This window comes from Physeter macrocephalus, chromosome 14 (genome assembly GCF_002837175.3).
Source record: "Physeter macrocephalus isolate SW-GA chromosome 14, ASM283717v5, whole genome shotgun sequence".
NCBI classification, from domain to species: Eukaryota; Metazoa; Chordata; class Mammalia; order Artiodactyla; family Physeteridae; genus Physeter; species Physeter macrocephalus.
In genome coordinates, this window is record NC_041227.1 from 12,832,273 (window position 1) to 12,851,537 (window position 19,265).

The window sequence follows — 19,265 nt, forward strand, 5'->3', positions numbered from 1 at the left end:
TGAAGAACCTAGGGGTAAGACAGGAATAAAGACACAGACCTACTAGAGCATGGACTTGAGGATACGGGGAGGGGGAAGGGTAAGCTGGGACGAAGTGAGAGAGTGGCATGGACATATATACACTACCAGATGTAAAATAGCCAGCTAGTGGGCAGCAGACGCATAGCACAGGGAGATCAGCTCGGTGCTTTGTGACCACCTAGAGGGGTGGGATAGGGAGGGAGACGCAAGAGGGAAGAGATATGGGAACATATGTATATGTATAACTGATTCACTTTGTTGTAAAGCAGAAACTAACACACCATTGTAAAGCAATTATACTCCAATAACGATGTTAAAAAAAAAAAAAAAGGTGACGGGCAGTTTTGAGAGAGGCGTTAAAGGTGAAGCAGCCCCTCCCTGAGACTTTCTACTTGACGTAATCAACAGGCTGGAGACTAGAAAAGGGAAGGACTTTCTCGAGTGTGAGTCACGGGCTTTGAATGTTGGGGCCACGCTTATGTGGTACCACCTGGCAGTAACTCTTGTGTCTGAGGGTTAAGGAGACCCTGCTGGTCTCCAAGGGTCATCCAAACACAGGGATTTTCCCAATCGCTCTGAAAAATATATTAAAAAGAAAGAATGGGGCTTCCCTGGTGGCGCAATGGTTGAGAGTCCGCCTGCCGATGCAGGGGACGCGGGTTCGTGCCCCGGTCCAGGGGGATCTGGTCATCCAAACACAGGGATTTTCCCAATCGCTCTGAAAAATATATTAAAAAGAAAGAATGGGGCTTCCCTGGTGGCGCAATGGTTGAGAGTCCGCCTGCCGATGCAGGGGACGCGGGTTCGTGCCCCGGTCCGGGGGGATCTTACATGCCGTGGAGCGGCTGGGCCCGTGAGCCATGGCCGCTGCGCCTGCGCGTCCAGAGCCTGTGCTCCGCTGCGGGAGAGGCCACAGCAGTGAGAGGCCCGCGTACCGTAAATAAATAAATGAATGAATGAATGATGGGAAGTCAGCAAGGAGGGGAGGGAAAAGGGAGAGTTGTGATTTTATGTAGGGCGGCCTCACTGAGAAAGGGAAATTTGGGCAAAGAAGGTGAGGAAATGAGTCAAGGAGACTCCCCCAGGAAGAGCAGTCCAGGCAGAGGGAACAGTGGGTGCAAAGGCCCTGAAGCAGAAGCAGTCCCGGCAGGCTCCCAGGGCAGCAGATGGCCCACAATGGCAGAGCATTGTGAGCAAAAGGGACGGGAAGAGGTGGGGTCTGAGAGGCAGTGGCAGGGGGCGGGGGGGGCGGGGGGCGGGGGTGGATCATGCAGGGCCTTTGAACCCGAGAGAGGACTGTGGCTTTCTTTCTAAATGAGATGGACACGAGCAAGGACATTGACATCACCTGACTTACATGTTAATATGACCCCTTTGGCTATTTTATGGAGAATAGATTGAAGAGATATAATAGGAGAATTGAGGGGTCTACTGCAATGGTCCAAGCACAAGATGATGGTGGTTCAGACCAGAGTGGACAAAGTAGTCAGACGCTGCCCAGAGTTAGAGAGGGTAGAGCCGATAAAGATGTGCTCGTGGATCTGATGTGGAGTGGGAGAGAAGAGTCCAGAATAACTCCAAGGTTTGGGTCTGAACAACTGCAAGGAGGGATTTTCCGTTTACAGAGATGGGGAAAAGCTATGGTCTGGAGCTCAGTTCTGGACCTGGTGAGTTGCAGATGCCCATGAAAAGCCAAGAGGAGCTGTCCAGGGCAGCCAGCCTCAGAGACAGAAGCTCAGCGGGGAGGCCCAGGCCTAGATGGGCCTGGAGTGGAGGAGGGTGGGAATTATATGCAGATCGTGTGCCTGTTTGTGCTTTCCTGGGTCGGAGACCCTCACTGGATGCTCAGAGGGGCCTGTGATCCTGAAAACGGCAGACCTTCAGCCTGGAGGGCTGTCTTGTAGGAGAGGCTGGCTCTTGAGAGAGAGGCTCGGGAGGGCTTCTGGCCAGGCCTCTTTCCATCTGTGAACACAAGGAAACCACACCCTGTGCTGCAGACTGATATCCAGAAATCAATTCTAAATTGCAGGCTTGGATGCTGTGCAGGGGCCACATGGCTGGAAGCCCAGGACAGTGTGCCCAGATTCCGGACGCCAGATGGGTGGTAACTTCCAACGTAGCCTCTCTGAGATCCCAACTCCTGACATTCCTGCCGCCGCTCCCTGGAGTTAGAAAGACATGTGGATGCAGGTGATCTCAGGAAGAAGAGAGGCTCATGTGGACCCACCCTGGTGTTCAACTTGCCAAGCACATTCCTGCAGGATTTTTTTTTTTTTTTAATTCAGCAACACTTAAGAGATCACTTAAATTCTGGAAGCTAAGTGTATCAGCATTAGGTTTGGCTGCATGTAAAAGAAAATATAACAGTGGCTTAAACAAGACAGTTTTGCTTCTTACTCACATAAAAACGTCTGGAAGTTGGCAGTTCAGGGCCAGCCTGGTGGCTTCAAGGTTATGAGGGACCCAAGCTCCTTCTCTACTTTTGTATTCTACTGTGCTTATTGTGTGGCTTCCATCTTTAAGGTCACCTTCATCATTCAGAATAGCTGCTGGAGCTCCAGCTATCACAGCCACATTCCAGGCAGCAAGGAGGAGGAGGAAGCAGAAGGGCAAAAAGGATGGACCTTCAAGTTAAGTCAGCTCCCTTTAAGAACCGCATCCCAGACATCACCTACAACACGGACAGAACTTATTTAATTAGCCACACAATCTCAGCAGGAAATACAAGACACATTCAAACTTGAGTTATTCAAGGAGGGTTTAACTTTTTTGCTAAGGTATGAGCAAGTGTGGGGAAATCACTAGTGATAGGGCAGCACTCAAGGGTAGTTAGTAACAGTGGGGTCATCCCCACTCCAAGACCAAGAGGGTGAGGGCAGCAAATGATTACTGGAAACTCATGACACAGGGCCATTCAGTAGGAGCTGTCGCCCTCTGTTGACACCACAGGGAGCAAGATGGAGGAATCCATACCCGAACTTCAGTTCTTCCTTTTGCCGATCTCCTGCCAGGGCCCCCCATTAGCCAAACCTAGCCCAAAGCCAGAGTATAAAGCCACTTGTGGATACAGCCCATCCAGGCCAGCTTCCTGGGCTGGAGACCGAGGCAGACAGTGGATCTGGAAGGTTAAAGGAAGGACCACTCCCACACGGAGCTACAAGAGAGTCTAGGAGATGCAGTTTCCTAGCTGGGTGTGTTAAAGATTAAAGTCAGGGCCTGTTAATAAGGAAGAAGGGAAAACAGTTATTGGTGGGCAACCTGGGGTCTCAGCCACACCAGAGATCAGTAGCAAGGGTACCCCAAAGGGGCAGCACCCCCAGCAGGGGGGTGTGGTTAAATGATGGGCGCCATGAGGTGGTATAGGACACACGTGCTTCCCCACCGAGCTCACGGCCCCCACCGCCGGCCTGTCCTGGTCCAGGCTCTGTACCAGCCTTTACCCAAACCCACAACCCCTCTTTGCTCCCTTAAAGCCTGGTCTGTGTGGGTCTTCAGGCCACAGTGTTACTTAGCGAGTTTACTTAGCTGGTCAGTTCAGCTGGAATAGAATCAGCTATGGGTTGCAAACCCAGTGCCTGCAGGGCCGGGCTGGTACCGCAGATGAGGGAAGTGGCCCTGATGGGGGCCCATGCAGAACCGGAGGGGAGCCCTTCTAAAGCCAGCCTTTGCTACTCAGATCCACCCACCTGTGGGCCCATCAAGCCCAGATCTGTGTATTTTCATGCAAAGCCTGAAATCAGGATTGATGTGAAATCTCCCAAATAAAAGTTAGCAATTAATTCAGATTTTTTAACACTTCTGAGCAGACCTAAATCCAACACACGCAGACAAGAGTCTGTCCAGAGGCGCTTGATTTGTGATCTCTGTTACACCATATACAGTTGGGAGCTACTGTAATTTAAATTTTTAAAAGCTAACATGTTTTGAGTCCTTTCTGTATGCCAAGCATTGAACTAAAGGCTTTGCATATATTTTTTCTCAATTAAATTTCTGCAATAGTCTAGGTAAGAAAAAGCAATGGTTAAACATAGACTTAAGTCAAGGCCCTGGGTTTGCTAACCGTGTCCCATCTCCCACTACTTCCCAAGGAGGGTCCGACATCACAGACTCTAATTATTTACCTATAATTTAAAGAAAACAAACATCAGAAAACATCATCCCTTTAGTTATCCATCCATTACCAATGCCTCCTATGTAATGCCACCCAAGTTGGGGGCCGCAGGACCTTGTCTTGGGGGCGGGGGTGGCATGTAGGGTGCATCTTCTCCTAGTTGACACAGAGCTCTAGGACAGAAAGTAGATGTGAGCCACCTAAGTCCCAGGAATGGCCCAAATTGGGTCATATTTTGAATCTTGAGAGCCCCCAGCACCTGCTAAGTCCCCAGAGATAGCAGTTGCCCTGACCCAAACCTTTAGAAGAGCACATTAAATCAGTATCTCCCAAAATGCCTTTTTAGGACACAGGTCGTGCACGAAATCATCTTGTGTGACAGGTCGACAAACATTGATTTTACTACTTACAAACTTCTTTCAATATGCTTCCAAAAAAAAAAAAATCTAAGTAGCATATCAGATCCAGAATTTCACATAGTTACTTGGGTTGAGAGGAAAGTTTATTTTTTTAAAGTCACATTAGAGAAAAATATCAAATCAAATAGTAGCCCAGGTGGTACACTGAGAGCACCCCACAAAAGCAATCAGAAAGGGGACGGGCAGACGAGTATGTGGAGGAAGCACCGTGTTTCTGGCAGGTGAGTGGTTTGGGCCCCAGAATTTAAGTCGCCATCATCAGGGTGGCGGTGAGGCCTCCCCAGTCTATTAGAGTCACCAAGGAAGGTGTCAGGGTGACCTCACCCTGGCCCAGCGAGGGCGGAAGGTTTGATCGTGGAAAGAAGCCGGGTCTTGTTTTTGTCTGCGTGTCCCCAGGCTTGTGTTGGGCGACAGAAGTTTTGGTTGGCTGGCCTTTTTATTTCTGTGTGGCCTGGTCTTCCAGGCCCTTCCCTCCCCTCAGAGCTGTCCATCTGCATTAGGGCTGTGCTGGGCAAGGAGATTAGATCATATGTTTTCCTGTCCCAGATGTGGATTTATCAAGCCTCGTCACTGTGGCAGCTTTAATAAAACAGGTTACGGTCCCCAAGGGGAGGCTTAACATGTCGTGCTGCTTACGCACAGATGCGGCGCTCATTTCAGGGCACCGTTAAATTGTGCTTTAATAGTGGATTGACACAGCTCCCCTTCAGCCGGCTTATTCGGGCCGGGGTGAGCGCCCCGAGCAGACAGGTGCAGGGAACTGCTGGAAACAGTGGACCATCACTCATTTGCCTTGAAATGAGGAGGATGGCGGTGCAAGGGCTTTGAGACCCTGGTTTGGAGCCCATTAAAAGAAAGAAACGGTTCCTCTGGCATTTTGCCTTTGGCCAACGCAGCATTCGAGGCTGCTGACTGCAGGTGAATTATTCACCAGGTGGCGGCCCCCCTGCCTTCCAGAAGGGTCTGACAGGTCGGGTGGACGGCCAGCTTTGTCCTTTCTGCAGTCTCTGGAGCCCGAGCAGGGCCAAGTCCTCACTACCAGCTGCTTCCTTCTTTCTCTTCAGTCTGTGAACAGCAGGCAAAGGCTTGATTCTGCCTGGAGCGCCCTAGATTCATGCTTTTGAGAAATATTTATTGAACACCTACTATGTGCCGGGCACTGTTCTAGGCTTCAGGGCTGTGAGGTGTGGTCAGTGGCCCTAGCGCTCATGGCTGTGACATCTAGGGCTGCAGGGGGGTGACCAGCAAGATAAATACGTACATGGACCAAAGTGTATCACGTGTTAGAGCAACACGTGCAGAGTTGAAAACGTAAAACAAGGAAGAGGATGTGAAATATCAGGGGCAGGGGAGTAAAATTGTGGATGTGGTGGGCAGGGCGGGCCTCACGAAGAAGAGAACTTTTATTCTTTTAATTGAAGTATGGTTGCTGTACCGTATTAAGTTACAGGCATAGTAGGTAGTGATTCGCAATTTTTAAAGGTTATACTCCATCTACGGTGATTGTAAAATGTGAGCTGTATTTCCCCGTGTTGTACAATATATCCTTGTCGTTTATTTTATACCTAATAGTTTGTACCTCTCAATCCCCTACCCGTATATCCCCCCTCCCCCCAAGAAGAGACCTTTTGAGTAGAGACAAGAAGGGGGTGAGGGCACAGACCCTGGAGGTGCTGGGGAAAGGCGTTCCCAGCAGGATGAACAGCACGGGCAAAGGCTCCGAGGCGGGAGTGAGGCTGGCAAGTGGGAGGAGAGACGAGGCCGCCGTGGCCGCGGAGACGGGGTGCGGAAGCGGGCCCGGATCCCGCAGGGCCTGCGGACCACCACGGGGACTCTGCTCTCCGAGCGAGTGGGAGCCACGGAGAGTGCTGAGGAGAGGAGGCTTTCAGGCTGTTCCTCGGGGAATATACGGCCGGAGTCCAGGCAGGAAGCAGCTGACCTAATTCAGAGGAGAGAGGATGACCGCTGCCCGGCGAGGAGGCGACAGGACTCTGCGTCTGGATGTTCTTTGAAGAAAGAACACCAGGCTTTGCTGATGGATTGGATGCGGGAACAGGAAGATGGGACCAAGGAGTAGCCAAGATCATCGTCGCCTGTGTAACTGGAGGAGAGGGGAGGAGCTCAGGGTATACCCGAGGCGTCGCTTAGCCAGTAACGTCACCGGGTAGACAGTTGCAGATTGTGCCAAAGGCCAGCCATCCCCTCGCCTTTCCACCTTGCCACCTGTACTACTATGTACTTTTTTCAAACAGACGTGATTGTTTTTTAAGAGCAGGATTCCACTGCCCTCAATGAGAGAAGCCAGCATCGCTTGCCCTAAGTCAAAGGAAATTAAACCAGGCAATCCAGTATAAACTAACACAGCTGCCCGCCCAGAGCTCCAGCCGGGAGGCCGGGGCTCTTCCTGTTGAAATAGGAGATGTGAGGGTGTTAAGGACGTGACCACGTGACCGCACCCACCCGAGACTTTCTCCTGGAGTTGATCAGGAGGAACGAACGGGAATCACTTTCCCACCGCTGGGGTCCCTGGCATTTGGGCGATGTGACCCTGTGCCAGACTCACTGCTGGTGTGCCAGCTAAAGTCACCTCTGGGATGACGAGGGGACCTGATACACAGTCCAGGGGACGATTCTGAGCCTCACTGAAGCCGAGAGTTGACCAAGTGTGTGGGGACCTCTGTGCCCTTCCTGGGTTCATTAGCACCACCTCCTGCGTGCTATAAACTGGATGTTTCCTGAACGTGACACCCAGCACCCACCTCTGCTGTCAGACAAGCTTGGGTTGGAGTCCTCACATCCCCACTGCCCCTGCTCTGTGGCTGTGGCCAGTCATTTAACTCCTGTGCTCAGTTCCCCCTTCTGTTAAATGGTTTGTTGGGAGGATTAAGTAACACGATGCACGTTGTGTGCCCAGCACAGTGCATACAGCAAACATTCAGCCAGTGACGGTCACCACATTAATGATAATGATTGTTATTGACATGGAACACTGCCCTCCACTCCAGGGACAGGTCAGAGCTGTCTCAACAACTAAGTTATATTAAGAGTTGCCAAAGCAGGGCCTTCAGGGACCAGGCAGGTAACGTGAATGGGCAAAGTTGGTGTAAGACTATAGGGAGGGCTGGGGAGTGTGGCACAGTAGAGAGCACATCGTCTGTTTGGGGCTATTTAAAGTCAGATTTTTTAAATCCACTGCACACGACACAGATACACACGTGTGCCTATTGGACACAAACTAGCTTGGGCTCCTGAATTATATGGAAACGCAAAGAGTGAGATAATTTTTTGTTAATTTAGCAGATATTTGTTAAGTGGTCACTATATGCCAGGCACTGTTCTGGGCTTGGGAGGACAAACAGTGAACAAAGTAGGCCTAGATCCCTGTCCCCGTGGAGCTGTCCGGCGGGAGCAGAGGGCGACATGCAAATAAGAGAACTGTCCGAGGGCACTAAGTGCTGGGGAGCAAGTGAAGCGGGGAGGGGCTGTAGGGGTGCTGGAAGGCGGGGCGGCAGTTTCAGTGTGAGGCCAGGAAAGGCCTCTCAGGTATGTGACATTTTTTTTTACTGGAGTATAATTGCTTTACAATGTTGTGTTAGTTTCTGCTGTACAACAAAGGGAATGAGCTCTACGTATTCATATATCCCCTCCCTCTTGGACCTCCCTCCCACCCATCTACATCATCACAGAGCACTGAGCTGAGCTCCCTGGGCTATGCAGCAGGTTCCTGCTAGCTACCTGTTTTATACATGGTAGCATATATATGTAAATCCTAACCTTCCAATACATCCACCCTCCCCTTCCCCCTCTGTGTCCACCCGTCCATTCTCTACATCTGCGTGTCTCTTTCTGCCCTGCAAATAGGTTCATCTGTACCATTTTTCTAGATTCCAGAGATATGTGGAATCAGATATGTGACATTTGATGGATAACCTGAAGGAGGCTGGAAGGATGCACCCCAACGCCAGTGGGGCCCGGGGCTCTGCTGGGCGCTGAGGCCATGGCCCGCTCGCCCTGCAGGTTCTGGAGAGTTCGCACCAGCTGGTGGAGGGAGGCCTTGGAAAGCTCACCTCCTCCATCCCCTCCAGAGGGAGACTTCACACCTGGTAGAAACCCTATAATTGCCACCAGTTACAGATGGGACCCTTGGGGACTTCTCGGGAGGGCTTGTGACCTTGACAACAGATGTTCATGTAGTTCCAGGCCTGACGATTCCTGCTGAGACAAAAAGCCGGTTCTTTCCTCTATCCACTGGGCTGACCTCCGCCAAGAGCCTCAGGGAACACAGCTGGCCCCAGGTGGGCGTCCCTTATAAAACTGCCTCAGCACTGGGCTCGAAAGGGCAGGCTTTGCTCTGTTTCCTTCAGTCGTTCAGTGAGATGTTACAGAGCATCGTCTATATATTCCTGGGGGTAGGGTGGACGGTGCCCTGGATCACCCAGAGCTCTCAGTCCAGAAGCAAAGGCAGATCATAAACAAGTGAACTTGTAAAGAAGACCGTTTCAGAAGGACAGAAATGCTAAGAAGAAACATACGTTGGTGTGATAGCAAGTAAACAGGGGGCTCCTTCTGATGGGGAGGCCGGTCAGGCCTTGTTGAGGAGGGGAGCTCTACGTTGAGATCTGAAGAATGGGACAAGCCAGCAAAGTGAAGTCTCAGAGAGGGAGTCCCAGGCAGAGGCGAGAGCAAGCGCAGAGATTCTGGGGCAGGGATGAGCTTGGAGCCCTTGAGAAACAAAGAAGAAGCCAGTGTAGCCAAGTGAGCAAGGGGGAGGGAAGAGATGAGGTCAGAGAAACACGGGAGGTGGGTTGGCAGGGAGGGCCGGTCTGGAAGAGTCTTAGGCCACAGTAAGGAACTGGGGTTTTCTTCTGAGTGTGATGGGAAGCTTCCAGGTGGTTTGAAGCAGTGAAGAAATACAATCTATGTTTGCCTCAGGGAAGCTCTAGCTGTTTCCTTCCCTGTTTGGTGGAAGGATGGGATAAAAGAATCATGTAAATCTCCATTTCACTCTTAGCCTTTAGGGACAGAGTGCCAGGTGGGTTTGATTTGTTGTTTTCAGGTCACTAGGGGGTGACCTAGTTGGTGATTGGGATCAGCAGCTCCCTGGCAAGAACTTCAAATGCCTGGTAGACCCTGGATTGGTTTCCTACCGCTGTCCTAACAAATTGCCATAAACCAGGTGGCTTAAAACAACAGAAATTTGCTCCCTCACAATTGTAGAGACAGAAGTCTGAAATTAAGGTGTTGGCAGGGCTCCGATTCCTCCAAAGGCTCAGGGGTGAACCCTTCTCAGTTCACCCAGCTCCTGGAGGCCCAAGGAGTTCCTTGGTTTGTGGCAGCGTCCGTCCAATCTCTGCCTCCATCTTCACATGGCCTACCCTCCATCTTCACATGGCCTTCCCCTCCGTGTCTGTGTGTCTTCTTCCTTCTGTCTCTTGGAAGGTTTTGTCATTGGATTTAGGGCCAACCCAGGTAATCCACAATGATCTCACCTCAGGATCCTTAAGTACCTCTGCGAAGACCCTTGGCCAAATTAGGTCCTATTCACAGGTGCCAGGACTTGGGACAGGGGCTTATCTTTGGAGGGTGGGCCATTCATTCAACCCACTCTAGAGCCTAAGAACTGCAAGGAAAAGAAAAAAACAGAGGATGGCCTTAGAAGGAAAAGAAAAAGGATTTCCACTGAATATTTCTGTTAAACCTACCAAGTATCTGGGTACCAGCCATGGTATACGATTTCACATCCATTCTTCACACACTTATTGAGTACCTACTGTGTGTCACACGCCGTAGGGGCGTTGAGGATTCGGCACTGAGCAAGGCACACAGTCTTTGAGCTCCTGGAGCCCTCAGTGGAGCAGGCAGTGTGCAGGCACCAGCGCACAGTAGGGTTTCCACACAAATTCCTTTCCTTCCTGTACCTTGCTCTGCTCACAGCTTCATTACGAAACAAGAATAGGCATGAGTGAAATCACCATACCTAGTGGTTTATCATTAAGTCCTAATAACACATGCGTGACAAGAGCTCAAGGGAATCAGAAGCCAGAGTGATCGCAGAGAGCAATGAGAAGAGGTGCGACTGTACTGATGGGTCAGATTTGGGGCGGGGGGAGATGGAAAGTGGGTTCCAAGCTGGAAGGACCATGTGGACAAAGGCAGCGACGGTGGGTTATGACTGATGCAGAGCAGGTCAGCTGAGAAGTATTCAGAGGGAAGGTGTGGGGGGGAGGGGTTGCCAGGTTGACGTGATCGGATTTCATTAAGAGGGAACAATTCTTGGGGAAGTTCCAAATGAAACAAAGTATAATCTTCTCTCTGTTTACATAGTGGTTGCTTTCCAAAAACAAAAGTCAGCATATATTAATACCCTGCAAAAAAAAAAAAAAGATGTTCTGTTTGTATGCAAGACAAGAGTTCTTTACTAGGCTCGGATAACTTACAAACAGGTTTTTACCTACCCGCCCCCATGAATGTCTAGTGGAACTGGGGACCCAGGGTACTTCCTCATTGCACAGGACCATCCAATAGCGCATTGCTGGCCGCTGCCCAGAAATGCCAGGGGTGCCCCCCAACCTGTCCCTGGAGATCTCCAACATACACTCCCCGCCCCCGGGATGGGGGTGCTGCCCTGTTGAGGACCACTCAGAACCCGTCTCTAATTGTTTGGTGCCCGACTGGGGCCCACTCGTTGGAAATCTGCTGTCCCGCATCTCACCTCCGCTCTGGTTGCAGGTTCCATGCAGGTGATGAACAAGACACGGCGCATCATGGAGCAGGGCGGGGCGCACTTCATCAATGCCTTCGTGACCACGCCCATGTGCTGCCCCTCGCGCTCCTCCATCCTCACCGGGAAGTACGTCCACAACCACAACACCTACACCAACAATGAGAATTGCTCCTCGCCCTCCTGGCAGGCACAGCACGAGAGCCGCACCTTTGCCGTGTACCTCAACAGCACGGGCTACCGGACAGGTGAGGGAGCCAGGCTGCCACGGGCGGGCACGTGAGTGGGCTGGGAACCTCCGACGTGGTACCCAGTGTCCTGCCTCGGACCACTGTCTTTCCCACTGTGGTCCCTGTACTGCGAGGGGGTCCCTGTAGTGCGTGAACAGCTTTCTTTTAATTTAAAAGTTGTGCATTGACTTCTAGATGTGTTCGAAAAATACAGATTTATTTGCCTACAGGAGTGATAGAAAGTGACCTTGCCAAAGGAATTTGAGTTAAAAAAAAAAAAAAGTGAGTCCATTTAAAATATGAAATATACTACAGAGAGGCCATGAGGTACTCGGGCAGGAGTGTGAGTTCTCTGTGATTTGTGCTATTTACGCCGTGGGGGGACTGCTTGGTTAACTTGAGGCCATCAGCATGGAATAAGCTTCCAGAAGAACATTGGGGTGGGGGATGGAGAGGAGTGTATGTAGGGACTGTGGCCACTCTACAGATGGCAGGGGACTGTTTCTCTACACTTGATCGTCTACACTGCCCAAGGTGCTCCATCCCTCCTGCAGCTGGTGCCCGCAGTGTTGGTTGCATCCTGGGTGGAGAGCCAGCAAGGTGTCCTGTCTCTTTATCCTGCAGGAGGTACTTTGGTGCGTTCTGAAAACTCACCTGCCAGGCTGGTTGCCTGAGGCAAAGGCACAATTACAGTCACTTACCTGCAGCACCATTGCAAAATCCTCCAAACTCAATTAAACTTGCTTTAATTTAGAAAAATAAACAAACACTCCTCACCTTGGGTAAGGAGCCAAGGCAGTTGTGAAATCAGATCCTGTGGCTTGAATGTTGTAACCCTGGGAAGTTGTGTTCAAGTGACAAGGGGCTTGTTTGGGTAGGAGTGACATGAGAGAAGGACAGATACCTCCCTCAGCTGGGTTCACGGCACTGAAGCCGTCCTGGAAGCTGGGCAGCTGCCCCTCACGTACACGGTGTGGCTAGCGTGGGCACATCGGGGTGGGGAGCACGCTGGTGAGATGTGTCGTCTTGCAGACTGTTTCCACTGCCAGAATCACCCAGCGAGTGGGCCCTGCTGAGAGAACTAGGAAGGCCTCAATCCTATACACATAACCCTGTTGGTTCCGGGATCTCTGCAGAAAGCCACAGGGGTCAGAGTTTACCCCAGGCCACCACCCATCTGGTTGCAGAGACCTGGATATAGATGGAGGAAGCAGGACAGACCAGGGCACCTACTGAAAGGGGCATCTGCCACTCAGGTCCAGGTAATTATAGCCATTCGTGCTCAGGGTTGCCAACCTTCAAATATTTCTGATCTGAATTCTTGGCCAAAATCTGCTGATTTTAAAAAATATTGGCAAAACTCAGTTTGTTTCGTTTTGTTTTGTTTTTTTAATACACAGTGTGGACCCACAAAGAAAACATGTCTGAGGGCTGTGAGACCCACTTTTAGAACCTCTAGCTGAAAGGTCTGTGTAGAAACCTTTAGCTTTGGATGCCAAAGGAACAGTAAGGACCCTAAAAGTGTACTCATCAACCCCCCACATTTGACAGCTAGGGCACCTGCAGCCCAGAAAAGAGACTTGCTCATAGTCATAAAAGCAGGTGCTTGTGGCATAATCAAAATGGAAACCAAGACCGTAGGACTTCAAAGGGAGTATGGATGTTGTTACATCCATCAAATTGAAAGGAAACCTATATCCTGCAATATCTTAGGGGCTCATGATAGGGGCCAAAGCCTGCTGTTTCAGAATCATGTAGCTGGCACAAGGGAAGGAGCCATCTCTCAGGATTTAACATTTCTCCAAAATTGATTTCCGCAAACTTTGTCCTTGAATTTAAACAAATCACCAAAATGCACTTTCCCAAAAAAACTGCTTTCATCCAACTATGCTTAACTATTATACCCTCAATGAAGACTGGGAGTATAATGCCAAGTATAAATTGCCCTACATAGAACATTTATGGTTTTTGTAAAACTGTCCCTGAGAATTTTATTCGTTATGTTTAGAATGGCCCTCTCTACAAGGAACTCTGTCTAACCTGACTTTGAGAACTCAGGACCCTGAAAATGTCTGTTTACTGTGATGAACTTATGTGCTCTTGTCATTAAAGAACAAGAGCTGTGTACCCTGTATACTTTCCCTTTCTGCCCTGGTAGTTAGGAAGCTTAGATTTGAGTTTTGTTTCATTCTCTTTTATGGCTGAGTAATAATCCATTGTGTGTGTGTGTGTGTGTGTGTATGTGTGTATATATATATATATATACACACATACACACACACACACACACCACATCTTCTTTATCCATTCATCTGTCAGTGGAAATTTGAGTTTTATATTAAGCCACTGCTTAAAGTGAAAACATGACCACTTATGCCAGTCATTGTAGGTTGATTGAGAAAACTAACAGAAAACTATAATGAATTCAAAATCCCTTTTAGATTAACTTGATTTGTATGACTCACATTAGAATAATTAGACTTATATTAGAATAATAACTTTTTAGCTCCCCAGGGAACAATGGTCAACTGTTCTTACCAGGTCTTTGGACACATTCAACCCTGCATTCTCATGAGTGTCTAGGGCAACTGATTGAATTTGAAGTTTTTTGGCTGTGTGTGAGAGACCCAAGACAGCAGTCATTTATTACCCTGTCACCTAAAAGTCTGTGCTGCTTTGATGGACCTGCCCATGAATTGATCAGAGACTCAACCATTTTCTTTTCATTTTTTTTTCTGAGGCATAATTGGCATATAACATTATAGTAGTTTCAGATGTATGACATGATGAGTCAGTATTTGTATATATTGCAAAAGGATAACCACAATAAGTCTAGCTAACATCTGTCATCATACATAGTTACAAAGGTCTGTGTGTGTGATGAGAATTTTTAAGATCTACTCTCTTAGCAACTTTCAAATATACAGCATAATATTATTAACTCTAGTCACTATGTTGTACATTATAGCCCCATGACTTATTTATTTCATAACTGGAAGTTTGTACCTTTTGACCCTCTTCACTCATTTCACCCACCCGCTACCTCCCACCTCTGGCAACCACCAATCTGTTCTGTGTATCTATGAGCTCGACTTTGTTTTAGATTCCATATATAAGTGATATCATATGGTAATTGTCTTTCTCTGTCTGACTTATTTCACTTAGCATGATACCGTCAAGGTCCATCCATGTTGTTGCACGTGGCAAGATTTCCTTCTTTTTCATGGCTGAATAGTATTCCAGTGTGTGTATACCACATTTTCTTTATTCTTGCATCCATTGAGGACACTTACGTTGTTTCCGTATCTTGGCTGTTGTAAATAATGCTGCAGTTAACATGGGGGTGCCGATATCTTTTCAAGTTAGTGTTTTCATTTTCTTCAAGATAGATACTCAGAGGTGGAATTGCGAGATCATATGGTAGTTTTATTTTTAATCTTTGAGGAACCTCCGTACTGTTTTCCATAATGGCTGTACCAATTTACATTCCCACCAACAGTGAACAAGGGTTTCCTTTTCTCTAAATCTTTGCCAATGTTGTTATTCTTTGCCTTTTTGACAACAGGCATTCTAACAGCTGTGAGGTGGTATCTCATTGTGGTTTTGAGTTGCATCTCCCTGTTGATTAATGATGTGAAGCATCTTTTGATGTACCTGTTGACCATCTGTATATCTTCTTTGGAAAAATGCCTATGCAGATCTGTTGCCCATTTTTTAAATTGGATTGTTTGGTTTTTTCTATTGAGTTGCATCAATTTTTTGTATATTTTGGAAATTAATTCCTTATCAGATGTATGAGCTGCAAATATTTACTCTCATTCGGTAGGTTTTCTTTTCGTTTTGTTGTGCACAGTGTTCCTTTACTGTGCAGAAGCTTTTTAGTCATCCCATTTATTTCCTTTTGCTTTTATTGCCTTTGTTTTTGGTGTCAAATCCAAAAAAAAAATCATTGCCAAGATCCATGTCAAATGATGATTTCAGGTCTTATGTTCAAGTCTTTAATCCATTTTGAGTTAATCTTTGTCTGTGGTGTAAGATAGTGGTTCAGATTAATTCTTTCACATGTGGCTGTCCAGTTTTCCCAGTTCCATTTATTAAAGAGACTGTCCTTTCCCCATCATACATTCTTAGCTCCTCTGTCATAAATTAATTGACCATATATGTGTGGGTTTATTTCTGGGCTCTCTATTCTGTTTCATTGATCTATGTCTGTTTTTCTGCCAACACCATACTGTTTTGATTGCTGCTGCTTTGTAATACAGTTTGAAATCAGGGAGCATGATGCCTCCAGCTTTGTTCTTCTTTCTCAAGATTGCTTTGGCTGTCTGAGGTCTTTTGTGGTTCCATACAAATTTTAGGATTGTTTTTTCTGTTTCTGTGAAAAATGCCATTGGAAATTTAATTAACAGTATTAATTCTTCCAGTCCATGAGCATGGAATACCTTTCCATTTATTTGTGTCTTCTTCTATTTCTTTCATTAATTAATGTCTTACAGTTTTCAGTGTACAAGTCTTTCACTACCTTGGTTAAGTTTATTCCAGATATTTTATTCTTTTTGATGCAGTTGTACATGGGACTGTTTTCTTAATTTATCTTCCTGATAGTTTGTTTTGAGTGTATAAAAACAAAACAGAGGGCTTCCCTGGTGGCGCAGCGGTTGAGAGTCCGCCTGCCGATGCAGGGGACATGGGTTCATGCCCCGGTCCGGGAAGATCCCACATGCCACAGAACGGCTAGGCCCGTGAGCCATGGCCGCTGGGCCTGCGCGTCTGGAGCCTGTGCTCTGCAGTGGGAGAGGCCACAACAGTGAGAGGCCCGCATACCGCAAAAAAAAAAAAAAAACCAACACACAACAGATTTTTGTGTATTGATTTTGTATCCTGCTGCTTTACTGAATTAATTTATTAGTTCTAAGAGTTTTTTGGTGGAGTCTTTAGGGTTTTCTATGTATAATGTCATGTCACCTGCGAATAGTTACAGTTTTACTTCTTCCTTTATGATTTGGATGCTTTTTCTTTCTTTTTCTTGCCTAATTGCTCTGGCTAGGACTTCCAATACTATGTCAAATAAAAGTGTTAAGAGTGGGCACCCTTGTCTTGTTCCTGATTTTAGAGGAAAAGTTTTCAGCTTATCACTTGAATATGATGTTAGCTATGGGCTTGTCATGTATGGCCTTTATTATGTTGAGGTATGTTCCTTCTACAGTTACTTTTTTGAGAGTTTTCCTCATAAATGGATGTTGAATTTTGTCAAATGCTTTTTCTGCATCTGTTGAGATGATTTTTATCTTTCATTTTTTTAATGTGCTGTATACATTGATTGATTGGGGGATGGTGAACCATTCTTGCATTCCTAGAATAAATCCCACGTGAACATGGTATATGATCCTTTTACTGTATTGTTGAATTCAGTTTGCCAATATTTTGTTGAAGATTTTTGCATTCTGTGTTCATCAGAGATATTGGCCTATAATTTTCTTTACTTGTGGTGTCCTTGGTTGGTTTTGGTATCAGGGTAATGCTGACCTCATAAGATGAGTGTGGAGGTATTCCCTCCTGTTCTGTTTTTTGAAAGAGTTTGGGAAGGACTGATATTAATTCTTCTTTGAATTTTTGGTAGAATTCACCTGTAAAGCTGTCTAGTACTGGACATTTATATATGGGGAAGTTTTTGATTATTGATTCAGTCTTCTTTCTAGTAATTGGTCTGTTCATATTTTCTCTTTCTTCATCAGTCAGTGTTGGTAGGTTGTATGTTTTTAGGAATTTATCCATTTCCCTAGCTTGTCAAATTTATTGGCATATAATTGTTCGTAGTAGTCTCTTATGATCCTTTGTATTTCTGTGGTATCAGTTGTAACGTCTCCCTTTTTATTTCTGATTTTATTTATTTGAGTCCTCTCCCTTTTTGTCCTGGTTGAGTCTAACTAAAGGTTTATCAATTTTGTTTATCTTTTCAAAGAATCAGTTTGTATTTTCATTGATCTTTTCCATTGTCTTTTTAGTCTCTGTATTTCATTTATTTCTGCTCTGATCTCTATTATTTTTTTCCTTCTACTAACTTTGGGCTTTGTTCTTTTTCTGGTTCCTTGAAGTGTAATATTAGGTTATTTATTTGAGATTTTTCTTGTTTCTTGATGTAGGCATTTGTTGCAAGGAACTTCCCTCTTAGAACTTCTTTTGCTGCATCCCATATGTTTTGGTGTGTTGTATTTCCATTTTCATTTGCCTCAAGTTTTTTTTTCTCTTTTGATTTCTATGACCAGTTGGTTGTCCAGTAGCATGTTGTTAATCTCCACATATTTGTGAATTTTCCAGTTTTCTTCTTGTAATTGATTTCTAGATTTTATTTGAGTCCTCTCCCTTTTTGTCTTGGTTGAGTCTAACTAAAGGTTTATCAATTTTGTTTATCTTTTCAAAGAACCAGTTTGTATTTTCATTGATCTTTTCCATTGTCTTTTTAGTCTCTGTATTTCATTTATTTCTGCTCTGATCTCTATTATTTTTTTCCTTCTACTAACTTTGGGCTTTGTTCTTTTTCTGGTTCCTTGAAGTGTAATATTAGGTTATTTATTTGAGATTTTTCTTGTTTCTTGATGTAGGCATTTGTTGCAAGGAACTTCCCTCTTAGAACTTCTTTTGCTGCATCCCATATGTTTTGGTGTGTTGTATTTCCATTTTCATTTGCCTCAAGTTTTTTTTTCTCTTTTGATTTCTATGACCAGTTGGTTGTCCAGTAGCATGTTGTTAATCTCCACATATTTGTGAATTTTCCAGTTTTCTTCTTGTAATTGATTTCTAGTTTCATACCATTGTAGTTGGAAAAGATGCTTGATATTTCAATTTTCTTAAATTTATTAAGACTTGTTTTGTGGCCTAACATATGATCTATCCTGGAGAATATTTCATGTGCACTTGTAAAGAATGTATATTCTGTTGCTTTTGGATGGAATGTTCTGTACATGTGTGCTAAGTCTATCTGATCAACGTATAGTTTAAGACCTATGTTTCCTTATTGATTTTCTGTCTGGATGATCTATCCATTGATGAAAGTGGGGTAATAAAGTCCCTTACTATTATTCTATTGCTGTCTATTTCTCCCTTTGGGTCTATTAATATTTGCTTTATATGTTTAGGTGCTCTTAAATTGGTCAGAGACTCAACTGCTTTTTATTTCTCCTTATTTCCCACTGATGAGAAACAAGTCACATGAGCACACACGATTGCAGAGGAAACTAGGAAATGTAGTCTTTATTCTGGGTGGCCATTTGCCCAGCTAAAAATTCTGTTACTATGGGAGAAGAAGAAATGGATACTGAGGGAAGATTAAAGTCACAGCCTCAATAATGGTTCTTAGTCCGTTTGTGTATGTGATACCCTTTTGAATACAGGAGGTTAGCTGGAACTGTGGAAGACTGGAACCAGAAAACTGTTCCTTAAGTGGACCAACAGTTCATGTAAATAGTGCTTTTAATGTATTTAATTAGGTATTTTATCTTGAAAAAGTGAAACTACACAGTTTTGAAAATAACTTTATTCTGTGTTATATTCTAATAGTATTTAACAAAGGTTAGGTTATAATTGTGCCGAAGGATTGATTCTTTTTTTTTTTTAAAAAAGATGTTGGGGGTAGGAGTTTATTTATTTATTTATTTATTTTTGCTGTGTTGGGTCTTCATTTCTTTGCGAGGGCTTTCTCTAGTTGTGGCAAGCAGGGGCCACTCTTCATCGCGGTGCGCGGGCCTCTCACTATCGCGGCCTCT

The 19,265-nt window shown here is 46.1% G+C and overlaps 1 protein-coding gene across 3 annotated transcripts in view; it reads left to right on the forward strand.

Annotated features, from left to right (window-relative positions):
- The window catches only part of SULF2 (sulfatase 2), a 145,739-nt gene that overhangs the window by 41,441 nt on the left and 85,033 nt on the right, over positions 1 to 19,265 (forward strand). For all 3 annotated transcript variants that reach the window (XM_007106845.4, XM_055090930.1, XM_024128632.2), the window contains exon 3: positions 11,281 to 11,520. In XM_007106845.4, coding sequence (XP_007106907.1) covers positions 11,281 to 11,520 — 240 coding nt within the window. The remainder of the gene's footprint in view (positions 1 to 11,280; positions 11,521 to 19,265) is intronic.